This window comes from Pyrgilauda ruficollis, unplaced genomic scaffold (assembly GCF_017590135.1).
Source record: "Pyrgilauda ruficollis isolate IOZ18807 unplaced genomic scaffold, ASM1759013v1 scaffold48, whole genome shotgun sequence".
Taxonomy (NCBI): Eukaryota; Metazoa; Chordata; class Aves; order Passeriformes; family Passeridae; genus Pyrgilauda; species Pyrgilauda ruficollis.
This window is the reverse complement of record NW_024526377.1, coordinates 7,515,162-7,540,178: the sequence shown is the minus strand read 5'-3', so window position 1 is coordinate 7,540,178 and position 25,017 is coordinate 7,515,162. Positions and strand designations below refer to the sequence as shown.

General features: G+C 44.7%; 1 protein-coding gene across 1 annotated transcript in view; it reads left to right on the top strand.

The window, feature by feature from the left end:
• COL22A1 (collagen type XXII alpha 1 chain) overlaps positions 1-25,017 on the top strand; it is a 196,093-nt gene that overhangs the window by 170,411 nt on the left and 665 nt on the right. The window contains exons 49-63 of the mRNA XM_041479400.1: positions 1,320-1,373; positions 2,783-2,836; positions 3,628-3,681; positions 4,721-4,774; positions 5,350-5,394; positions 6,319-6,372; positions 7,841-7,894; positions 9,634-9,687; positions 12,611-12,682; positions 14,440-14,475; positions 15,375-15,419; positions 15,698-15,877; positions 22,194-22,260; positions 23,914-24,096; positions 24,459-24,536. Coding sequence (XP_041335334.1) covers positions 1,320-1,373; positions 2,783-2,836; positions 3,628-3,681; positions 4,721-4,774; positions 5,350-5,394; positions 6,319-6,372; positions 7,841-7,894; positions 9,634-9,687; positions 12,611-12,682; positions 14,440-14,475; positions 15,375-15,419; positions 15,698-15,877; positions 22,194-22,260; positions 23,914-24,096; positions 24,459-24,536 — 1,084 coding nt within the window. The remainder of the gene's footprint in view (positions 1-1,319; positions 1,374-2,782; positions 2,837-3,627; positions 3,682-4,720; positions 4,775-5,349; positions 5,395-6,318; positions 6,373-7,840; positions 7,895-9,633; positions 9,688-12,610; positions 12,683-14,439; positions 14,476-15,374; positions 15,420-15,697; positions 15,878-22,193; positions 22,261-23,913; positions 24,097-24,458; positions 24,537-25,017) is intronic.

The window sequence follows — 25,017 nt, the reverse complement described above, 5'->3', positions numbered from 1 at the left end:
TGTGATAGAGTTCCCCACTCATGGTAATTGCTATTTAATACATTGGCCACTTTCCACTGATTGCTTCAACTCATTCTGTAAATTGTTGCTAAGCTTCAGTTGCTCTCTTTATACAACACAAAGATGATGATGAAAACTCTTCCATAGGGACTATTTAGTACATGTATAGGTGCTTTCCTGTATGTGGGGTAAGTTGTTAGTCTAGAACTAGCAGATCTAAGAGTGTTTTAGTTGTGTGAGTTACTTTTTAATTGAAAGGCCTTTTACATGTCCCTTTCCATCACAGTCCTCATTCTTAGATTCTGCTTTCTCCAAGGAAGCATAATTAATAAAATTATGCTTCCTTGTATTTAAAAAGGGGTGATAGTGCAGGATCAGGGCTGAGATCACTTGGCTCTCCTGCTTTACTCCCTTCAAGTTGGGGGATTTTTTTTGGAGTCAAGGACTTTTCTCTCCAAAAACCTTTCATTGCCCAGAGTCATCACAGCTCATATTGCTGCTTACAGTGCAGTTTGGCTCTGCTGTGCTGAGGGTGTGCCACCTTCATCTGTTCTGGGGATCAGCACAGCCTGAATTCATATTGCACTGACTAAATGACAGGACATACCAGAAAGGGGGGATTAGATTAAAATTCTATATTCAGATGGCATCAATGCCTAAAGGATGCTGGGTGCTTTGCTGCTGTGACAGCACATGAACTTGCTTTGTGGGTGATTTGAGCTCCCATGAGCATTATTTTAGGAGAGATTAATAACAGACACATTTGCTGTGTCTCTATTAACCTAATACTGCTGCAACTACAGAGCTGAACCAGTGGGATTAAAACACTTTAAATTGTCCTATGAGACCTCCTGAACAGATTCACAGCCAAAGGAAAAGTAAAAACTGAGCCTGTCAAAACAGAGCAAAATGTGATGTCCCCTATAAAATTTTGTTCTTCAGCTTTTGCTGACTTTTCCCTCTGTCTGCATTGACTCGTGGCTCCAGGAGATTGCCTGCCACAGTGTGTGCTTCATAATTTCTGTTCACCCATAATTGCTGTTCTACAGAGTTATTTTTGTCATGATTGGCTTTTTCCTATTTGTCCCCTGTTTTCAGAAGGAAGAGCCAAGACCAAACTCAAATGTCTGACTATTTCTGTCTTTGGAGGCTGATTGAGTGCAGAGGCTGGCACTACTTTTCAGTGATGAATGAAGAAATGGAATGAATGTTAAGCTGAGTGATTAAAGAAAGCTCCAGAGTTGCCAGCTGTGGTAGGGAATGTGTTGACAAATGTATAAGATGCATTAATCACGTTGTTTCTGCTTTATTTTGTTTAGGGATCAGATGGGGCACCAGGACCAATAGGACCAGCAGGAAACCCAGGAGACACGGTAGGCTCTAAGCTCTGTGCTTGACCACTGGCTTCACCTAGGTTTAGGTCTGTGAAGTAAAGCTGAGCTGGCATCCATGTAGTGTCCTTTGAAAGCTCCCCAAAATATTCAGCCTGCAAGTAGAACCTCCACGAATAACCACAGGTTACTGTTCTAGCACTTCTTTTACTCACCAAATGACATTCCAAGTTAGCCAGAGGATAATCCAGCCCATGGGACCTCTATGGAGATTTTTGTTCCTCTTGTCTGTCTGTCTTTGCTATTTACATCTCTTAGCTGCCAGAACATGATTTCTAAATCTGCTAGATGCTTCATGACCTAAGGCTAATACCTGAACTCTCTATGGGGATTATCAAAATATAACTAGCAACCTGTTGAAGGATGTCACAGCACAGACTGCTGAGATGCTGGAGCCTGGCACTATTTCCTGGCACCACAAAAAATACCAGTACAGGTATAACTTTTGAGAAGCCCATGAAGAATTTTGGCATTGCTGTTTCATTTTAAGGGTTTTCAGATGCTACTTTATGGTAATGTGTCAAAAAACCCTGGGAGAGGCGGGTAATCTGATGGATACTAACTTCAGTTTGAAAAGTTAAAAATGAACCTTCCCTAAAGATTACTCCCTATTGAGTTGGAACAGTTTAAAACTGTGTAATTCAGTGATTAATTTCTAGAGCAAGGTTTCCTAAGGGACAAGGTGCCTTTTACAGAGCCATTTCACAACCTGAACTTCATAATAAGTAAACAGTGATTATCCTTCTGATGGCTGTTATGAAATCAGTGAGCATTCTCAGAGAGTCCAGAGACAAGATGAACAGGCTGGCTGAAATTCCATTTCAAATGGATGATAAGATTGTGACTCTGTGAAAGACCTGGAGTGATACTGTCCAATTCTGTGGGGTGAGGGGATTTTTTGGGATGGTCAGCAAGCCACTTCTGGCAACTATTCATTTAAAAGGTATAAAATACACATCTGCTTCCTGGCAGGACACCTCATCCAGGAAGTTAAGGATGAAATATTAAATATAATTAACCTTCAGAAAAAAAAATTTTGAGTGATTTCAGAGGTTTCTCAATTTTTAAGAACTCAATGATAAAAGTGGTTTTTTCATCCAGGAAGTTAAGGATGAAATATTAAATATAATTAACCTTCAGAAAAAAAAAAATATGAGTGATTTCAGAGGTTTCTCAGTTTTTAAGAACTCAATGATAAAAGTGTTTTTTGTATGTTTAGAGAGAACCATCCATTCTAAACTAGAAGGGAAACCTCATAGACTGTGTGACATGGGCTACAAGACCACCTTCTCACAGTTGTCCCCTGTCAGACTCTACATGTGATAAATCTTCATCTGATAGAAGCCTCTGAGGAACTTGCCTGACCCTCAGTGTTTGTTCTTTCTTTCCAGGGCAAAGATGGTCCCCCAGGTCCACAGGGCCCACCAGGGCTGCCTGGACTTCCAGTGAGTGTGACTAAGCTCCTTCTAATTCAGTACATTAAATTATTCATGCACACATAGGTATGTGAAACAAAGAGGTGACACTTCTGAGGTGCCTTGAGAGCCATGCGTGGTCTGTAGCAGTGTCTGTCACATTGATGCAATGTCCTTGTTCCAGGACAATATTTGTTTTGTTCCAGGATCTGTATTTGATCACTTTAAAGCAAAATGCTAATAACAATGTAAATCAGGACTGTTCATTGCCTGTCTTCTCATTGGAAGAAATACTCTTATACAGAGACAGAAATCAAGTTATAACTCCAGTGTAAGGGCATGGGGATTCAAAGACTGGGACACTGACTTTATCTGAATCTGGTCAAAATGATCCCTTTGCACTGACTCAGATTCAAGTGCACCTTGGGCATAGACTCCTCTCTTCTGGAAAATGTACAACATTTTGGGATTTTTTTAAGGTGTCATGAGGATAGAGCCAGACATAATTCTACTATAAAGTAGCCTACCTGAAGATGTTGGCATTATAAAGATTTGTAACAGCTGATTTTAGAATCCTGATTTAAGATTGTTGGCATGCTCACCTTGCTGGAAAGGGAAATATTGCCATGTTGGAAAGGGAAAGAGGTTATGCCATTACACGGTGGAGCAGGGAGAAGTTTATGGCTGAGCTATAGAAGGAGGGAGGGTTTTGGAGATTTAGGCAAACATAAGCATGTCATGATGAGCAGACTTTTCACACTGACAAAACCCCCACCAATCCTCCTTGTCAATTTTACCCTGTTTTACATTTCATTTAACAGGGCATTGCTGGGAATGATGGCAAAGATGGCAAACCAGGATCTCTGGGGGAGCCGGTAATGTAATTTAAAACTGTTTTGCTCAGTCAATAAGAAGCTGCATCCAGTTGTTGTTTTTGAAGCTGCCTATCTATGGACTCCTTAGGGGGAACAAGGAGCCTGTTTGCACATCTGTTTTTAACACCAGAAGAACTGTATTGTCTTGAGTGATTTATAGGCATGACACATGAGCAATCTTGAAAAGAAACTGCGTTCTTTTACTTTTACAACTACCATAAATACACTAAAACTTAGTGACTCCACTTTTACAGCTGTCTTAAACACTGCAGAGAAAGAAGGTTGTCTTGTAACATTAATCCTAGTGATCCATCCTTTTGATAGAAGTTTATGGGGCATAAAAAGTTTAGAGGAGGAGTCTTTAAAGAAGCTTTTTTCTGGATTGCTCTGAGACAGTTCTGTTGCCCAGAATTAGAGGGTTTATATTTGATTTTCTCTACTTTGTCTTTACTTGCATTTGCTGAGGGGAAAAAAAGCTGAGCCATGAAGTTGTCAGCTAAAAAGCAATGTTAGTAAATTTGGCAGTGAATGTTATTTCTTGCAACTGTGTGTGTTACATGAAGAATGTGCTTCAAGTATCAGGCATTGCCAGCCTCTTCCTGTGACTGTCAAATGGGACTTAGTGTTTCTGGGAACAGCCAAGTTCCCAGGCATTAGGACAACTGTTAAGTAGAGGAGTGCATGTCACAGAAGCTGCAGATAGTTTGTGTTTGCACCAAACCACCCCATTTCTATGTGCAGATGCAGATTTTGCATGTGCTGATTAGGTTTTGGTGCAGCTCTGACACTGCAAACGTGCACGAGTCCAGAGCTGTAAAATGCCTCAGGACCTCAGAGTGCAGGTGACAGTGCAGGTCGAGGTGTGTTTGGGAATGTCTGTCCCTGCTGTTCTCCCTGCAAACTCAGACTCTGCTGGACAAACCCTGGGCACTCACAGTTCTCAGTGATGTTATGTGTAAGGGAGAGGAGTGGGAAGTTTCCAGCAGCAGTGAGATGGACCTGGGGCTCTTGCTAACATGAACATTATTGTTTCCCACAGGGAAAACCTGGAGAACAAGGGCTCCCAGGCCGGGAGGGTGCCAGAGGATTGCCGGTGGGTGCTGCTCTCAAGGGTTCCACCCACTCAACCCCCTGTACTGTAGTCAGGGAGCATTTCTTGGACAAATTAGGTTCTTTACTGATGCAAACATATAACCAGTCCTGGCATTGTGACTAAATAAAACATGTAAATAAGCAACAACAACAGAACACAGACATTTCTGAATCCTTCTCACGTGGAGGAGAGTAAATCCCTTATCTAGAAATTAAAGCATGTAACCTCATGACACCACTCCACCAGAAGTCACAGCTGTAGCCCTTGTGTTCTGTTAAAGGTCCTCTGAAAGAGTGGGGACAGTAAAGTTTAGGGTTAAATAATGTATTGGCTGGACACACCAGGGATACACAGAGCACAGCCTTGGTTTTACAGCTTTAGGAGCTATGGAAAACTTTTCCTGTGATGTGGCCCTGCCTAATTACTCCCTGGGATGCAGCTGCTCCATGCTGATCAGTCCCTAGTAACTTTTGGCAAAACTGGAAAGGTTATTAAATGAACACTCAAGCTAGAGTTTTCTCAGTGTTTCCTGCATCGAGGTGATGGATAATTATTGATTTCATTCCCTTGTGTAGGGTTTCAAAGGACAGAGAGGAGATACAGGTCCCCCAGGTCCCCGGGTAAGTAACAGGTACCTCATGCACAATCCTTTGGAGAAAGATTGAGGGAATTTAAATTGCCTTTTCTGAGGTAGTAGGTAAAAATGATGACAGTGTTTCATGTGGGTGTTTTCAACTATGGGCCATATCTATGGCACAGAAATGACAGCAGCTGTCTTCATTTCCTCTGCTGAACTTCTGATTCTGGGGAAGGTAAGGCAGCTGGTGGAGCTGAATCCTCTGATGCTCCCTTTGAGATACTCCATTGTGAATACGTCTCAAGGATGCCTCCATACCACATCCTTCTGGTAAAAATGCTGGCAAAGTGAGGACCCCTACTGCACTTGTTGGATAAGTGCTAGCTCTCCTCCATAAGTGCTGACGAAGTGCAAAATAAGTTCAAGTACAAAACTTCCAGAAAAGTGAATAGAAATGTCCCTTTGATTTAGTTTCTTGTGGGTCATAAAACTCAAACCTCAAGTCCTGCATGAAAAGTTGTCCTCCACTCTGTTTGGAGCTTCTTGGTGTAAAAGGGGGAATACAAAACTGAATGTTCTTCCACCTAATCCTGCCTTTTTTACAGGGAAATAAAATTCTCTGCTTTCAGAAGCTCATGTGAAAAATCCAGTGCTGGAGATCCTCATCTCTTCCTCATTATGATAGCTTCTGCATCATGGATGTATTGGTGGTTTTCAGTGCCTGCAGTAGCAGTAGCAAACAATTTGGTGGAAAGCAGAGCACTGCCTTGTGCATCACTTACAGGAGATGTTTCTGAGTTATTTTTATAAGCTGCATGTCATGTAAGATGAACGAGCCTCTTGCTGGATTTAAAAATTTTTTCACTGAGCTCAGTCACACATTGCAGAAACCCCATACCACTTATAGTGGTGATACTGGTCTAAATTTGACCTTGAGCTGATCTCTTCCCTTTTTGCTGAATTGCAGGGGGAGCCAGGTGTGACGGGTCCTGCTGGTCGTGAGGGGCCACCAGGGAAGGATGTAAGTGCACCATTTTGAGCAGAAATTAATCTCCTTCTCCCTGACAAATGAAAATTTTAATTCACAGTGACCCTGACCTGAAACAGCTGCAGAAACTCCAATAAAGGGTGAATTACTGCAGGGAATGATTTGTGCAAAGATCATTAGGGAAAACAAAGAATTAGAGGGCCTTTGTTGCTGCTCTGCTGCTGGCACTAAAATGTCAGATATATCTTTGCATAAGCAGAGAAAGCAGCATTGTGTGAAAGCCAGGCTGTGCTTGGTAGCCATGGACCTGTCTTCTGGCACCCATCTCCAAGCAGTGCTCCTCTCTGCGGGTCCCACCAGGCCAGGCTCTGTCACACTTGTTCTGCCACAGCTGCACCTGACTGACTGTGTCACTCCACTGAAGTCTGTGAAATACCTATGGAATAAGTTGCTGCTGCTCAGAGGAAAGAAAGGTGGTACAAACAGTTCCTCTGGCATGACTAGTGTCAAGTGCAGTCATATAACAGAGTCCTGGGAGGGCACAGCTGATGTGGGATCCTGCAGCAGCTGCTGAGCAATGTTCCGAGCAGCTGGTGTGCCGCTGCCATGGCACCTGGAGAAGCGGCTTCTCATTTGCACCCCTTTGTGTCACTGGAAACTGGTGTGCTGTAAATGGTACCCTACAAAGCAAAATGTAGGGCAGACCAAAAGGAACCCCTCGGAGGAGATGGAGGCAGCTCTGAAGCCTCTCTGGAGAGAGAATAGGTTTGTCAATTCTTGAGAAATTTCAGAGACTCTCTGTCCCTAAGAAATACAGCTTTATAGTTGTGTGTGAGGGTCCCAGGATGAAGGGAAGAGATGAGAATCTTGTCTCCATGTTTCAGAAGGCTGATTTATTATATTATGATATTATATTATATTAAAATTCTATACTAAAAATATACTAAAAAGAATAGAGAGAAAGGATCCATCGGAAAGCTAGAAAGGAATAGAATGGAATAGAATGGAACGATGACAAAAGCTCGTGACTCTCAGAGAGTTTGACACAGCTGCATCTTTGATTGGTTATTAAGTAGAAACAACTCACATGGACCAATCAAAGATGCACCTGTTGGTAAACAATGTCCAGACCAAATTCCACAGCCATCAGATAGTTATTGTTTACATTTCTTTTCTGAGGCTTCTCAGCTAGAATAGGAGAAGAATCCTAGCAAAGGATTTTCGTAAAAACATCATGGTGACATAGCTTTAAAATAATCTGAGAATAACCTGATAGAAGTGGTTTCTGCCTGTAATCAGGTTGCATTTAGTAGTAGGTGCTTAAAATTCAGAGGGTTGATCTTCCTCATAAATAACTGAAAGGGGGCAGTGAGATTCCTTTAATCCTGTTTTGCCTAATATGTGAACAGTGTAATTTAGCAGGAACTTTTTAAAATGTTTGTTCACTTGCCTCCATGTCAGCTCTTTCTCAGTCATCATAATACTTTTTTTTTCCTTTCAGGGTGATCCTGGTCCCATAGGACCACAGGGCCCTCGAGGACTCCGAGGGCAGCCGGTGAGTTCTCTCTCCTGACAAGCCATTTCTAGAGGTCCATAATAGTTCACAGAATGGTTTGGATTGGAAGGAACATTAAAGATAATGTAGTTCTCACCCCTTGCCCTGGAAAGGGATGCCACCCATTAGACCAGCTTGCTCAGAGCCCCATCCATCCTGGCCTTGAAAACTTCCAGGGATGGGGTGTTGTGTGTGATAGGAATGTTCTGCAATCCAGAACTCTGGCTTGAAAGAAGAGAGTTTAGGAAGATTCAGACAATGTTTTATTAAAACACTTTGCCTTTCAAAAAAACAAACAAGAATAATATTGCTAGAAACTAATGAAGACTTATAAGAGTGCAAGTGACTGATGTTTGCTGACTCAGTGGGAAGAATAGTTCCATGGATTCTGTCAGGATGCAGAGTCAGAAATACTCATATTTCAGTCCAGTGTCTGGGATCCTACTCACTTCTCACATGGTCTCACTTTTCAAAGATAGACACTCACTTGAGTGCCCAGGCTGAGTTTTGTGGGGTCCAGTTGTGATACTATTCACCTGTACTATTTTATTACAGCTTCAGTGGAGAAATAGAAATCTAGTTGACATTTCAAAAAGTCCCATTTGAGTTGGCTCAGAGATTACTTTTATTAATTTCACAGGGTTTAAAATTCTCTTAGAAATTAATCCATATCAAATCTGTATCTATATCTCTGTTGCAGAACCAAGGCACATCTTTAGTGTGTTGCAATGTGTGAGTTCCTTTCCTTCTTGGAAGACCTGGTAGTGAAACAGATTCCACAGAATGATCGGGGCGTGTGGGGGGGAAATGCTGACTCAGCAGTGCCAGGAGGTGGAGCAGCAGGGCCCTCCAAGCTGGAGGGGTTGGGGTTTAGATTAGACTGCAAGAACATAAGGAGACCTCCTGTGTCTATCTCATAATTTATCTCATTACTCCTGTACTGCTGGCATCACTCACTCTTGTGTCATGCCCCTGCACAACACTAGCAGTGAGTAAAAATATTTGAAGATATAAAAATTATCATAACTCCAGGCCACATTCTTCTTTACAGAAGAGTTGCTTGTATGTTGGAGGGAAAAGTATCAGTTTCTCTTGTTCTTCCTTTTCTTTGTTATTTTATCTAAAAAGGAGTGTGAGACATGATTTTGAATATTGACAGTACAAGGGTTTGTCTTTATGGTGAACTCTAATGAAGGGAAAGACTCTGCATGTTGAGTTGAGAGAAGTGCAAAACTTCATCTCATCAAACTTTATGGATGATTAGCTCAGCTGCTTTCTTAAGGAACAGGTCCTTTCAAAGGATGATTTGGCTGAATTCTGAATTGTCTGGTATCAGGTAAGTATCAAGTCTTAGAACAAGTGTTTCTCTCCATTCCCCAAAAAAGGGGAAGCCTGAGATGATTTGAGAGTCTTGTCTGAGCAGTGGTGACCTGGAGCAGCCAAAGGAGGTGGCTCCATCAATCCAGAAGGATGCTGCATATGATATGGACAAGGATGCAGGGAAGGAGAAGTGCTGGTCCTCCTCAGACCTGCAGATTTGGGTCTGCATATTGATTTTTTTTCCTGAGATCAACCATGCAATCAGGGACAGAGAAGCTGTGAGGTCAGCTGGAAATAAGATACTTCACAGTGTGTCAGGAGAGGAGACTGAACAATGCTAAAGAAATCCCTGCTGGTGTAGGCGTAGCTGAATATTTCTAGTTTTAGCATGCATTACTAACCTTTTTCTTTTGACACAGGGCAAAAATGGAGTGCCTGGATCTGCAGGAGAACCTGGCCCAGCTGGTATCCCAGTAAGTACCACAAAGGGAGACTGGTGCAGCCAGGAGAGGTGACTGATGAAGTATAGGTGGAGTGGATTAGTGTAGCTGGTTACCATCCTTGAGGTTTTCATGTCTGAAGAGGGGTGATCTGAAAATCAGTAGCTGGCCACAATTTTGAAGGGTGTTTGGCTACGTTCCAGGAATTGAGATGCTAGCTGGGTCATCACTTTTCCGAGTGAAAGTTAAGTGTTCACAGCAAATGGAAATGATTGATTGCCTGGCATGGGAAAAAGATTGGCGTGCCTCATCTTCACCAGTAGATTTAATTTTGCCAAGCAGAGAGCATGCAGCCAGCAGAGAGTTGTCACAAGGAAGGAGAGGGCCTCGGGGAGTTGGCAGGCTGCCATTGAGGAATAGTGGCAGCAGAAAAATCCTCACAGGCACTTGAGGGAAGAGCAGACAATGGGCAGTAAACCAGGATCAGGAAGCATAATGAAACTCCCCTGAGGCCATCCTGTGAGGAAGAACAGCTTGGAAATGAAGAGCTGTAAGAAGGACAGTGAGGAGCTGGTGCTTTAGTTGGTTTTTTTTTTGGTGCTTTTTCCTCTGTTCTGATGCTGAAAATTGTCCAGATTTCAGCAAATCCTTGCAAATATTCCTTTGTGCCCAGTAGCATCTATCACAATGCAGAGCTCTTCCTTCTCTTTGCCCATGGAGACAGTACAGCTTGCTGGACTGTGGGATTAACAGGAAAACAAAGGCAGAGCAGGAGAAATGTGAAAAGCTGCAGCAGGACTTCACTCTTTGTGAGTCTTTGTGACCCTTGCAAAGTCATAAAACCACCCCAGCCTCACCACAGATTTGTGCCCTGATCAAGCATCTGCAGGGATGTCTCAGAGAAGCAAATACCACAGAATCACAGAATCATCAGGTTGGAAGAGACCTACAAGATCATTGACTCCAATTAAACCTCAATTAAACCATGGCACCAAGTGCCACATCCAGTCTGTTTTTTTAACATTCAGGGATGGTGACTCCAACCCCTCCCCGGGCAGACAATTCCAATACTTGATCACTCTTTTTGTAAAAACCTTTTTCCTAATATCCAACCCATATTTCCCTTGATGCAGCTTGAGACTGTGTCCTCTGGTTCTCTCAGTTACTGCCTGGAAAAAGAGACCAATCCCCACCTGGTTACAATCACCTTTCAGGGAGTTGTAGAGAGAGATAAGGTCACCTCTGAGTCTCCTTTTCTCCAGGCTGAACACCCCTATCTCCCTCAGTTGTTCCTCACAGGATTTGTGTTCCATTCCCCTCACCAGCCTTGTTGCCCTTCTCTGGATGTGCTCAAGCATCTCGACATCCTTCCCAAACTGAGGGGCCAGAACTGGACACCACCTTTCTGTGTGGGAAGGTGGGACAGGGTGCTGCAGTCTGAGAGCCCTTCTGTGTCAAAAAACAAGTGCCACAGGCTTTTTGTCCTTGACGTAAGCTCTTCTTACCTTCCTGGGACTGTTGCCGTTGCTTCTTGCCCTGTGGGTCCTTGCTCTTGCCTTTCCAGACTTATTTTCTTAATTTCTTTACACCGTCTCTGTTCCCAATTCCTATCACTGCTTTTTTACCTTCTGGGTCTTTATCAGGTCACTGTGGCTTCGGGATGCCTTGTGCATGCCAAGTGGAGATTATTATTTTAATCATCATAGTGTTATCACAGTACCTATATGATGTAACCCAGGGACTCACAGGCAGCTTCCTGCACAAACAGCACCACAGCAGCCTTTGCTTCGGAGGATTTAGAGTCCAAAAATAACATAGGAGATTGAAAAAGGATAAAGTCAGATGGATGAGGAAGGGGAAATGATGAGACAGTGTTGGTCAGCAGAACAGACAGTCATCTCATCATTATCATTCTCTGTTATTAAAATGAATCCTCTCTTTTTCATAAAGGTTATTATGGGAAGTGTCTCCTTGTGCTGTACATAAATCCATTTATTTTGAAATGCATTAATTTCCTTCGCAGTGTGGTGTGACAAGCCAATATTTTATATTTCTATTCTGAAAAAAAGCAAGGTGAGAAAGGTTGTTGTGGCAATAAGGATTTTTTTTTCCACCTTCACCACTGCTGGCTTTTAATCACAAGGTAAAACCTGCCAGGAGCCTTCTCCTTTTGCATTTGCTGTTTGACAGTGCCCATCACAGTTCACACTTGCTCATGCTTAAGCCCACACACAGCAACGCAATCCAGCCCCTGAAGTCTTTACGGCAAGTTACACACCCCAAATCCATGTGCTTTGTGCCTGATAGGCTCATTGGTGCTCACTTGACATGAGTTTTACTCTAAGAAAAAGGGTTATGTTCTGAACTGGAAAAGTAGGGGACAAAGTTCTGAAAGTAAAGGTTAAACTAAGAGTTAAAACCACATCAGAAGTGTGCACGAGAAAGTTCTGTATCATGAACTGTCATTTCAACTGCCCTGATCTGCAAGGAAAAAGGGACAGTTTGACAGAATATCACAAGAAATAAGTGAAAGAGACATAAATTGAACCTAGAAATAAAGGCAAAGGAGAAGCCCTGTAGCTGTCTGTTGGTTATGATCTTGGATTTGAGCAGTATGACCACCTGCACTGTTTTCCTGTCATCACCCATCGCAGCATTTCTGCTCTCAACACCCCCTTATAAACCATGTGACACCACAACACCCATGGAACACACCTCCTGCCCCTGCCATAATTGTTCCTTTTCATCTTCTCCCAGGGACCCTGCATAGCTTATTAATGAGGTAACCACAATGCCTGCAACCTGCTTTTCTGAAAAGCTTTGTTCTTCCTTGTCAGTTTTGGGAGTCCTGCTGCTAAAATGAAATTTCCCAGTTCCAGTGTAGCCATAAATGAATGCTCTGGGAAGGAGGTGTTGGGGAAAGGTCTGCTAGTGTCTGTCTCATTTCTGTCCTAAGGGTCCCAAAGGAAATAAAGGAGAAACAGGCAGCCCAGGACTCCCTGGCTTTATAGGACCCCGAGGACCACCTGTAAGTATGTCTGGGGATGGATTACATCCTCTCTTTACCTGCTTTTGAAGGTTAGACAGGAAGGTGGGACAAGGTCATCTTCAGTTAGTTTAAAAAAAGAAGCATAAGCAGGATATCTAACAAATCCAGAAGCCATGTAATTTTACTTCTAAAGGAAACTGGACTGCAAAAATAGCATTTTTCATATGGATGAGCAACCATAATCTCATGTATGGAGCTGGTACCTGCCACTCAGCCCTGATAATGTGTGCATTAATCAGACTGCTTCAATAGTCTTCTTAATACAGGTATGGGGTATTTAAATTCTCAGACTACACCTCTGCATGAACCTTAGATGGACTGAATAGGGAAATTGTGAGTGCTGATAATAATACGGGTATTTCTGATATTTGCTAATCTGAGGGAAATTCCTTTGTTGCCAGCAACAGAGGTACATTGCAATTAAAGCAATCATAGATCTCCCAAAGTGATCTAAAATAATAAATAATAAACCTCTACCCATGACATTATCACAACCTCAGAATGCAATATCTTTGCAAGGTGAGTAAAAGATGTTAAATTCCACTGGAAGAATGGAAAAAGTGAATGCTAGGTAATTTTTTAATTTATTTCTAGATTTTTTGTGACAAAAATGGTAATTTAAAAGATTTTTGAGTGTCTGTAGCTGAGCTGAATCTTCCACAGGATGGTTCTTTTTTCCTTCTGTATTTTTTAATATCTAATTTTATCATTTGAAAGGGAGTTTTTGGATGCAAAGAGAAGAAATAAATACTTCTCTGGACAATTAATTTTAAGCAGCAAACATAGTGGTCATTTAAAACTGAAGTGAACCTAAGGAAAACTCAAGTGAGTTTAATGCAGCCTAATTTGGATCACACATCTTTGATTAGTTCCATTCCTCATGGATACATGTATGGATGCTAACACAGCTGAAGATGTTATGCTTCCAGGGGAAAATACCATGTTATAGATATGATCATGTGTGTTGGCTGCAAACAGACTTAGAAAGATTATTTTTTTCTGTACATGATACAGGAAAGTGGCCAGAATTTCAGCAACAACTAGTTTAACGTTCATTTTGCTTTCCCTGCAGTGCAGGACTGCAGTGATTTTTTTTTTCATTGAAACACTAAAATGGAAACTATATTGTCTAATTATCACATTATGAATTAAAAAAAAATAAATAGATATGTATAAATAATTCTACAAGGGTACTTATTCAAATTAAGGTTATTTAATACAGTTCTGAAAGACTGATGAGCACTTAGGCTTAAAATTCCTTAAACCGCTGTATGTGTTTTTCCAGCTGGTGTAATACAAGATGGTACTTCTACCAACAAAATTTACTTCACTTACATGTTCTGACACTTATGGGTATAATGCTGGTGCTCCTTAAGTTAAACAAGACCATATAAAGTGTATGAAGCTTTGGGAATTGTTGGTAAGAAAAAGGAACAAAATGTATTGAGAGCAGGAACATACCTCCAGTGAAACATCTGCCCTCAGCTGGTTTGTTAGAAATTACTTCCTGTTATGTTTACATGGGATCAAATTCACTAAAAAATGCTTTCCAAATAGCAGGATGTATCTATCCAGGAATGACCAATAGCAGTAGGATAAGGATAAATCATGCAAACCTGCTGCTGTGTAGAAGAAAACTTGTGTTGTTAACACAAAGTAACACTTATGGTTATTAGGTGGAGCCTTTCTTCCAGCTCCTCCAGTGTGATGCTAAATCCACTTTTTGTGTGTCTTAGGGAGAACCAGGAGAGAAGGGTCCTCCTGGGAAAGAGGTAAGTTAAATTCACAGTTGTTTCAATATAAGACTGGTGTCACAGGGAATAAAATCATCAAGGGTGTTACCAGGGTTGCAACAAATTGGGTTTTTTTCATAGAATGGCTTGGGTTGGAAGGGATCTTGAATATCATCTATTTCTACCCACCCTGCCAGGGGCAGAGACATCTTTCACTAGACCAGGTTGCTCAGAGCCCCATTCAACCTGATTTTGAACTCTTCCAGAGATGGGACATTCACAACTTCTCTGAACAACCTATTCCAGTGCCTCACCACCCTCACAGTGAAAAATTTCTGCCAAATGTCACCCTCTCTGATTGTGATGCCATTTACCTCTTGTCTATCACTACAGTCCCTGACAAAATACTTTGTCCCCATTTTTATTATATATCTCCTTTTAGTACTGGAAGGGACTCAAAGGTCCCCCCAGAACCTTCTCTCCTTCAGGCTGAGTAACCCCAGTTCTCTCAGCCTGAATCCATAGAAGAGGTGCTCCAATTCTCTGGGCATCTTTGTGGCCTCATTTGAGCTTGCTCTAACAGGTTCATAACTTTGCTTCTGGCACCACAACTGGACACAGCACTCCAGGTGGGGTCTCGCCAAAGGGGAGTGAAGGGAGAGAATCACCCTCCTCAACCTGTTTGTCATGTGGTTGGGTTTTTTTTTGTTGTTTTTTGTTTGTTTGCATTTTTTTTAATTGTTTGTTGTTTTTTGGTTTTAGCTGTTTTTTCCCTTTAATTGTTGATAACTGAGAGCAAAAGACAGCTCTCAGGAAACTGTGAGGTTGTCAAGGAAATAAATTTTAGTGGGGTTGCAAGAATCATTACAAAGGCATATGTTCCATTATTTACTCTTATTATGGATGGTTCTTTTATGTTTACCTTTATTTTGTTGCAGGGCACACCAGGGAAACAGGGTGCAATTGGCTCCAAAGGAGAGAGGGTAAGTTAGAGAACATTACCAGTTATTTCATTATGCTGAAATAAAGAGAGCTGTTTTGAGTTAGGGCCTGGGGGCAGAGGTCATTCAAAAGTGAAGCCAGTGCTTCCAGTCTTCCCTCTCTTTAATCATTCTCCATCAGAACAATTTGTGGTTCATTTGTAGTGCACCAGATGTTGCACTCAGCAACTTTGCCAGCTCAGCTGTGAGTGTTTCTCTGTGTTTGGAAATCAGAAGTTTGCTCCTTATTTTGTGCTGATAATGTCCTTCTCTTCACTTAGGGTGAACCTGGCATCAAAGGTGAAAAAGGCCTTCAAGGAGAAAAGGGTCCTCCAGGTGATCCTGGGATACCTGGTCATAAGGGCCATCCAGGACTGATGGGTCCCCATGGACCTCCAGGAGACAATGGGCAAGTTGGACCTCCTGGTCCTCCGGGGCAGCCGGGATTTCCAGGACCAAGGGTAAGGTTGCAAGAGAAAGGCTTTGTACAGTAATCTTGCTGCCACAGGGATCAGAAAAGTGCCTCAGAGTACATTGTGGATGACAGAAACTGGAGCAGGAGCATGTTTTAACAGGGAGGCAGTGCTTTTAGCTCTTAATACCCATAAAAGGGAGCTGTAGCACATCTCACGAATCATGGTATCATAGAGTGGTTTGGGTTAGAAGAAGCCTTGAAGACCATCTAGTTCCACCCCCCTGCCAAAGATGGGGACACCTTCCACTAGATCAGGTTGCTCCAAGCTGTGTCCAACCTAGTGTTGGACACTTCCATGGATGGAAGTTGGGAAAGGCTTGTGTGGGTGTTGACTTGCACTTCAGGGGAGCTAAATAATCCAGACGCACAGTCAGTGTGGTTAGTTGCTGACACCTTTTACCCCTAAATGCCTAAATTGGGTCCTGTGATGTTGGCCGTGGCACTGGAGTGTAAAAAAATATTCTTTCTATAAGGGCAATAATGTGTAGCACTTCATACAGAGGACTAACACCTTCCTCTGCTGCTGGTTGTTGCGAGAGAAAAAATGCTGAGCTGTGGAAAGGTCACTGCTCTATTCCTGGAAGTCCTGTAGTCAGCTCATCAGAATTCATGAAATACTATTTTTGTTTAATATTCTCCCTCTTTTTTTTTTTCCTCCCCCATGTTGGGAAACAATCTCACTACTGAGAATGCCTGAGGGTGGTTTGTGTTCCAGAATGAGAAAACCTACCAACAGTAGTGAAGCCACTGTGCCCATCCTGAGGATGAATTGGAGATCATCTCAGAGGAGAATAAACGGAGAATAATCTCTGATGTAAAAACTGACTAAATTTTAAACAAAGCATTTCTTTGTGTGTGAAATCAAGTGATGATTATGGAAACTTAATTTAACTAATAGGGTTAAAACTTGAAAAGATAATTTGTAAGCCTTTAAAGTATGCTCCGCAATTATGTTTACTTAGTGGGATATACACTAAGAGCCATCAAAAGTGCTTAGTACTTAATGATAAAATTATTTCTTTTGTCACCAGTGACACATCTTTTTCTCATGCAAAATTTGTGTCAGGAAGGAGGCAGTAAATGGACCAACTCTGTATTTATCAGCAATGCTATTGATTAAAATTGAAATGTCACTTAGCTATTTAATAAGTTTTCAGTTTTTAATGAAGAATAACTTCTGACTCAGAAGAGCTCACTAGGTTTTCTTAAACACAGAGAACACAAACTGCATCCTTGTATGTTAAAAGAGTAAGTGTGAGGGAAAATCAACACTTTTGCAAGCAGTTGACACAAAAGAATGCAGTCTTTAGGTTGATCAGAAATATTTTCAAAATTGACAGAAATGCAAAGAACTATTTTAGCCAAAATAAATGAAAAATGTATTTCAAGTGGAACATCTCACTTTCTGATTTATAAAAGAAAGTACTTGATCTTTCTGCTTGAAAATGGTTTATTGTTTAAGGGTAGCTACAATTTTCTTTTGAGTTTTTGCAAAGGCAAGAGCCTGGCAACGTTAAAACCTGTTTTTTATTATTATTTACTTGGAAAACCACAATCTAAAAATTCATCCACCTACCAAAAATGCTTTCAAAATTTTTGTAGTTCCATCATCCAGAGTTGTAGTTCACATTATTTGAGTTTTTATGGCTATTACAGCTGTACAACAGCAGCAGTACAAAAGAATTAAGAGAAAAGATGGAAGATACTGTGCCTTGGGAGCGGGGTAGGTGGCCATGGCCAGGCAGCCACATGCCCTGTCTCCCTTCAACAGCCTGAAATCGGAAAAAAACTTGTACTGGTTTGGAAGAATAGGTATCATATGCATAAACTGGCTTCTGTTTCCTGAGATAAGGGCAGTTGGCAGGGGATACATCGAATATGAGTGTTTTCAGAAAGTCCAGATAGACAGCATTAGAACCTTTGGGGCACACGTACCCTCTGCAAGGAAACATGCCATGATGAAAAAGAACATAGGATTTCCACTGTGATCTGGTAGGGGAGAGATGCTTCCTCCTTCCTATGTACTCATAGGACTTCTACAGCTTGTCCTATGAGTACATAGGAAGGAGATTTTCTTAAGGATGGTGATGGGAACAGTGCTGCAACTGGTGCCCTCAGACCAGGCTCCCTGCTTAAACCATTGACCCATGGTTTGCCAGAAGACTGGAAACTGAGAATGCCTTTGACTCTGTCCCCACAGCACACTTGTGGAAAAACTGTCAGCCCAGGGCTTGGGCAGAGGCACTCTTGGCTGGCTTACGAACTGTCAGGATGGCTGTGTCCAGAGAGTGGAGGAGAATGGAGCCGCAATGAGTTGGCATCTGGTCACCAGTGGTGTCCCCTGTGCCCTGTCCTGTTCAGTGTCTGTCCTGCTGATGCGCACAAGGACATTGAGGGTACCCAAAGTTGTAAATTTGTGATGACAACAAGGTGGGTGGAGTAGGAAGGAGAGTTGGAAGGCTCTGCTGGGGGGATGTAGACCGGCTGGATGGATGGTGTGAGGCCAGTGGAATGAGATTCAAGAAGAGCCAGGCCATGGTGCTGCCCTTGTGTCCCAGCAAGGCCCTGCAGTACCTCAGGCTGAGGCAGTGGCTGGAAGGCTGCCCAGTGGGAAAGGCCGTGGAGATGCTGGCTGAAAGAGGCTGACCATGAGCTGGGGCTTTCCAAGCTGGGCAAGTAGCTCAGTGGGGTCCTGGCCTTCTGTGTCAGCACCAGTGTGGCCACCAAGTCCAGGGTGGTGATTGTGCCACTGGGCAGGGCACCGGTGAGTCCCTGAGTGAGGCACCTCGAGTGCTGTGTGACCCTGTTAAGATGCAAGTAGTGAGAGATACCGATGTGCCAATTAAGGTGCCAAGGAGACCGTGTACCAAAGTTAACAATGGGGATTTTATTTAACAGTGAATGTGGGGTAGAGAGATAGAGAGGGATAGGAAAGAGAAGGGTGAGGCAAAAAGAAGGGGAAAAGAGGGGGTGACTCTCCTGCAGTGTCTCTGTCAGGGAGCTCTTCTTCCTCCCACTTTGCCTGTAGCTGGTCTAGCTGAGTGTCCCTGGACAGCACATCCTGGTTGTTAAAGAGAGACCACAGCTCTTCAAACAGGTCTGGAGGCACGAGCTGTGCGTAGTTTTCGGTCTCCCCTGTACAGTCTTTGGTCCAGCTGCAAAGGCTGTGCTGCACCGAGGGGCTTTCTGCTTCCAGGGAAGTGAGGATGCCGTCCTCCAACTTGTCCAGCTCCTCTTCCTCGATATTCAGGAAATGCTTCAAAGCATCTTCAGGCCCCGTGCATGGCAGCTTGCCATCATGTGTGGTTTGCTCAGGCAGCTGATGAGTTCCCCTCTCCTCACAGGAGCTTCCAGATGGGGGAGAAGGTGAGAAGCATGAAGTTTCCCCAGGCTCTGACATGGGGAAAGACTCATTGTGCCCCTCATCCCAGGGATCTTCGTCCAGTCCTCCAACTTGTCCAGCTCCTCTTCCTCGATATTCAGGAAATGCTTCAAAGCATCTTCAGGCCCCGTGCATGGCAGCTTGCCATCATGTGTGGTTTGCTCAGGCAGCTGATGAGTTCCCCTCTCCTCACAGGAGCTTCCAGATGGGGGAGAAGGTGAGAAGCATGAAGTTTCCCCAGGCTCTGACATGGGGAAAGACTCATTGTGCCCCTCATCCCAGGGATCTTCGTCCAGGTCCGAAGTTCCTGCCTCTGACTCTTCCTCCTTGAGAGGGGGAAGCGAGGTACCCTGTGGGTCGCTGTCCCTGTCTCCTGGAGCCTCTGTTTCTGGGAGTTGTTCTTCCTCCCACTTGTCCTCTGGCTCTTTTGGAGAAGTCTCCCAGCCCTGTGACATGTCAGACACAGACTGCTGCTCTGGCAACCGGGCAGGAGACAGGAGCTCAGAGGAGTTTCCAGTGTCTGTGGTGGAGTCTTTGTTCAAACTGGGAGCTCTGTTCATCACCTGGGCCTCTGCATCTGCCTCTTGGCAGAGACTTGACGGCTCCTGAGTGCCGGTGGACTTGGTGGACCTTTCTTCAAGCAGGCACGGGGCAAGGCCTCTAAATGAGTCTCTGTAGCTTTTGCCACCGTGCTCTTCCTGCACCTCAGTGAGCTCGTCCACCTTGATGAGCTCCAGGTGGTTCCAGGCAGGCTGGGTTCCTGTGCGGAGCGGCAAGCCACCCGCACGTCTCAGGGGTGGCAGGCGCTGACCCGGCCTTGCTGCTGACCCTCGCCAGAGCCTTTCAGCTGAGCCGTCCGGGGAAGGAGTTTCCCTGGCCCCATAAGCACCCATAGTGCCCCATGGAGACGGTGGCACTAGGTCTTGGTGGCTGCTGCCTACGTGGCCTGCGGACCATGCTCTGCCTCTGGGATAAGACCCAGAGGCTGCTGGGGTTGCTGGCAGAGGGGGCAGCTTGATCCGTGCCGAGGCTGCTCTTGGCAGCTGAGGGCTGCGCTGCCACGGAGGTGTCACTGTCAGTGGAGGGCCATGGAGAGGCGGCAAATCTGACACGGACAGTCTTGTTGGCCGTGTGACTGTGCCACCGAGGGGCAGTGAGTGCCCTCCCTCCAGGCTCTCCTCCTTTGTTTCATGTCCTGTGGGTCTCCATGAAGTGTCCTTTCTGGGGACCGGTCTGTCCCATTGGAGGGGCGTGATGGTCACCCATGTGACCTCTTCTGCTGCCTGTGGCAGCTGCTGGGGCACCTGTGGGAAGCAGAGGGAGGCGAGAGATGGAGGTGGCTGTGTGCACATACTGTCTGCCCTCATGTTGGTCCCAAGGGCAATGTTGTCCACATCTGCCAGGCCGAGCTGGGTTCCCAGCTGCGCTCCCTGTTTCTGGGGCATTCCTTCACCCAGGTCATCCTGGCACCAGCTCCTCCCCAGAGCAAGGGCTGGAGCCAGGCCTGGCTGGCAGTCTCTGCCCCCAGCCCTCCCCCAGGTCCCACTGCAGCCTCTCCCTCCGTTCCCATCCCTCACCTGTCGCCGCTTGAACAGCAGCGGCTGCCCCTCACGGGACTGGCTGTGGGCATTTTCCTCATGTCTCTTGGACATCTTGGCGGTGCTCTGAGGAACACTGGCCAAGGGCACCCGGGAGAGCTGCTTCCTCCTGAGGAGCTGCTGCCTCATGAGAGAACTGCTTCCTCCTCAGAGAGCTGCTCTCCTGAGAGTGACAACACGAGGGGTTTGGCCCTACAAGAGCCCTCTGAGTCACGGCATGGACCCGTGTCACAATGGCCTCTGGGTGCAATGCAGCTGCAGTCACAAAGGCCTGGTGGGCATGGCCACCCCTTGTCCATCTGGACACATGCTGACTTATATTTGGCCGATGTCAGCCAGCAACCACAGGGATTTTCCTGCTGGGCACCTTTCCAGCCATTCTGCTCCCAGCCTGCAGGGCCTTGTTGGGACTCTGAACAGGACAGAGCACAGGAAACACTGCTAGTGACTGAATGCCAACTCATTGCAGCTCCATTCCCAGCCACTCTCTGGACACAGCCATCCTGACAGTTCTTAAGCCAGCTAAGAGTGCCCCTGCCCAAGCCCTGGGCTGACGGCTTTTGCAGGACTGTGCTGTGAGAGATGGAGTCTAAGGCTTTGCTCAAGTCCAGACAGACTCCATGCCCTGCTTTTCCATCAGCCTTGAGGAGGGTCACTTTCTCCTCAAAGGACATCACGTTGCTCAGGCAGGACCTGCCTTTCCTAAACTCACACTGGCTGGGCTTGGTCCCTTAGTTCTCCTCTCTGGACTTTGTGATCCCACTCACGATGATCTGCTCCAGAACCTTGCTGGGCCCTGAGGTCAGGCTGACAGGCCCGCAGTTCCCTACATCCTCCCCACAGCCCTTATGAGCATGGGTGTCACAGTGCCACCTCCAGCCAAGTGGGACATCGTGACTACCCATGACTGAGAATAAAAGGATGAAGAGCAGCTTAGTGTGCTGTGGGTGATGACATGGCACCTGCTGAGCCCTTTGTGGAGGTCTTAGTTTGCACATCATAGAACCACAGAGTGTTTTGGGTTGAAGGGACTTTAAAGATCATCTACTTCCAACTGCCCATCCAGCATATGCAGGGATGCCACCCACTAGGTGGAGTTGCTCCAAAGCCCACCTGACTTGCCTTCCAGGGATGGGGCATCTGCAGTTTCTCAGGGCAACCCCTTTCAGTGCCTCACCACCCTCACAGTAAAGAATTTCTTCCTAACATCTAATCTAAATCTTTCCTCTTTTAGTTTAAAACTGTTCCCCCTTGTCCTATATAACTATCTGATCCCTTTACTGTGGTTATGTAGTCTCATTACTGTGATTCTGACTCTTTAGGGAGAACCCCCATCTCTAGAGACTTTGAGGAGACTCATCCAAGAGGAGTTATCCAAGCAGCTAGATGGTAAGTAATTAGTACCAGGAAGCTAAAAGGTGGATCTGAGAGTATGAAAGATGCTTTCCATAGCTGGGCTGGAACCTGAATCTCTCCTCCTTAAGGAAGGTAGCATTGCAGCAAGCTTGCTTGGAAGATGTGTGAAATGAAATGTGCTTTACAGTTCCCCAGGCTTTGATTTTCCCAGCAATAGCACAGAAAGTAATCAGAGTAGACAATAAACTTTCTTTTGAGGTCCCAACTGGAGAAGAAATGTTCGTGATTTTTGCCTATGACTTTTGATACTCATCAGTATAAGAAGAGAGGCTGGAGGGGGTATGGTCTGCTGTTTCTCTCCAAGTATGAGAATTGCAGACCACTACTGATCCCATTGACAGTGAGATGCAGAGCTGTAGTCCTTCTCACACAGCTCTTGATGCAGCTGACACACAACTGCAGGCATTTTGTTCCTTGCTAAAGATCACAAGTAAATGGGGTGATCATTTCACAGATTTTATTTACACACTCTCAGTCTTCAATATCCACACCAGTCTGAAAGCATCAATGAAGAGAAGACAGAACACTCTTCTCCCTTTATTCTGCAGAATGTTTACATGATGCTGAGTGTTTTATGAGCTCTCAAGGTTGCTGTCATGGTGTAACCCCAGCCAGCAGCCAAGGCCCATGCATCTCTCACTCACTCCCCCACCCGCAGGATCAGGGAGAGAATCAGAAGAGTAAAAGCTGGAAAACTCATGGATGGAGATAAAGACAGTTTAATAGGGAAAGCAACAGCTGCACCCAGAAGCAAAACAAAGTAACGAATTAACTCCCTGCTTCCCACGGGCAGGCAGGTGTTCTGCCATCTCCAGGAGAGCAGGGCCCCATCACAGGTAATGGGTACTTAGGAAGAAAAACACCATCACTGCAAATGTCCCCTTCTTCCTCCCCTCACTTTATACACTGAGCATGATGTCACATGGTCTGGAATCCCTCTGGTCAGTTTGGGTCACCTGTTCTGGCTGGGTCTCTTCTGAACCTCCCCTGCATCCCCAATCTCCTCCCCAGTGTGGTCGTATGAAAAGCACAAAAGGCCTTGGCTCTGTGTGGGCCCTGCTCAGCAATAACAAAAACATCTCTGTATTACCAAGACAAATCCAAAACATAGCCCCCTGCCAGCCACCATGAAGAAAATTAACTGCACCCCAGCCAAAACCAGCATGATTGTTCAGGGTCTTAGCACTGAAATGCCAGGCAGTGTGTGCCTGCATGGAACAGCCTGGAACAAGAAAAGCTTTCTCCCTACAGACCAGCCATGTCTGCATCATAGAAGCAGTAGGAAAAGGCTCTCCTTTTCAGAGCAGCAGTTGTCCCAGTTTAACAGGGATTCACCATCTGCACAACTAAAGGAAGGGACATTTCAGATTCTTGGAGGACAAGGAGCAGAGAATGAGAAAAAGGTTTATGATAAAGTATGGAATTTAGGAGAAATTTAATGCTATCAAGAAATGAGATTTAAATAATTGAGAGAGGATCAGAGAGTCACAGTCATGTATTAAGGGGGGACAAAAAATGGGTGGCCCTGTGACAGGACTTGGACTTTACGGGGCCCCTGGTTCTGCCTCTCCATTTCTTGGAGCATAGTCCTTCTAGTCTAACAAAACCATTTCCCTCTCATTGCAGCAAAGTTACCCTACATCTTGGCTCACATACAGCCTGCACAGGTGAAAGCATCTCATGGCAGACCAGGACCTCCTGGTCCCCCTGGGAAGGAAGGACTCCCAGGAAGAACTGGCCCTCCGGGAGAGCCTGGCCGGCCTGGACAGACTGGCTCTGAAGGGCCACCTGGACCAATTGGTCCCAAAGGTAAGTGAAACTTGGTGTGTTGGGGCAGTCCAATAAAAGGATGTGTCCACTCGACTTTGGCATCCACCTTTCGCTTTAGTAGCTTATAAATTGTCCTCAAAATGCAGGTATTGGAAGAAACCTCAGTCTGTTAAACCATAGTTGTTAACTATGACCAGCAGTTGCTGGTGTGTTGCACCTCTGGCCAGAACTAGAGTGGGGCAAGTCTTCATTCCTGCTTAATGTCCTCTCTCAGAGGATTGGCCACAATTAGGAACTGTTTTTACCAAATATATTGGCTTCAGTGTGGATGGAAGACCTATACTAATGCTTAGTTCTGTAGACCATGCTCATCAGTTAATATTTTTTCTTTCCCTCTACAGGAGAAAGAGGAGCAAAGGGTGAGAAAGGAGACACTGGCATTGGTCAACGAGGGGAAATGGGTCCCCCAGGAATTCCAGGTGTGTTATTCAGAACACCCGACAAAATACATCACATAGAACCACTACCAGGACACAGGTCTCTGCTGTACTAAAGAGATGATCAGGATGACATAAAAACAACATACACAATTTCTGTAGGATGTGGCCCAAAGGGAAGAACTGTATTATTAACATCATATCTGGCTACCTTTATTTCCTCAGCCTGATGAATGAGTACAATGAAGCATCTCAGTTGCAGCTAAGTTAACTGACCTTTGGGTCAAATCCAGAGTGAAGCTTTAATTATTAGATGCACTGTGAAGTGTTTTCTCTGTCCTTGGCAGAGTCTTCCTGTGACCAAGCTGAACCCAGAGGTTCAGACAGCTTCAGATGTTATAAAAGGTCATATTGAAGACCTGTGCCTTGGGGATACAGCTTCTGCTTTACTATTACTGACAAAGCAACAGCAAATACAGTTTGTCTGCAGTCTGAAATTAGGCACCATTGATAAGTTTTGCCT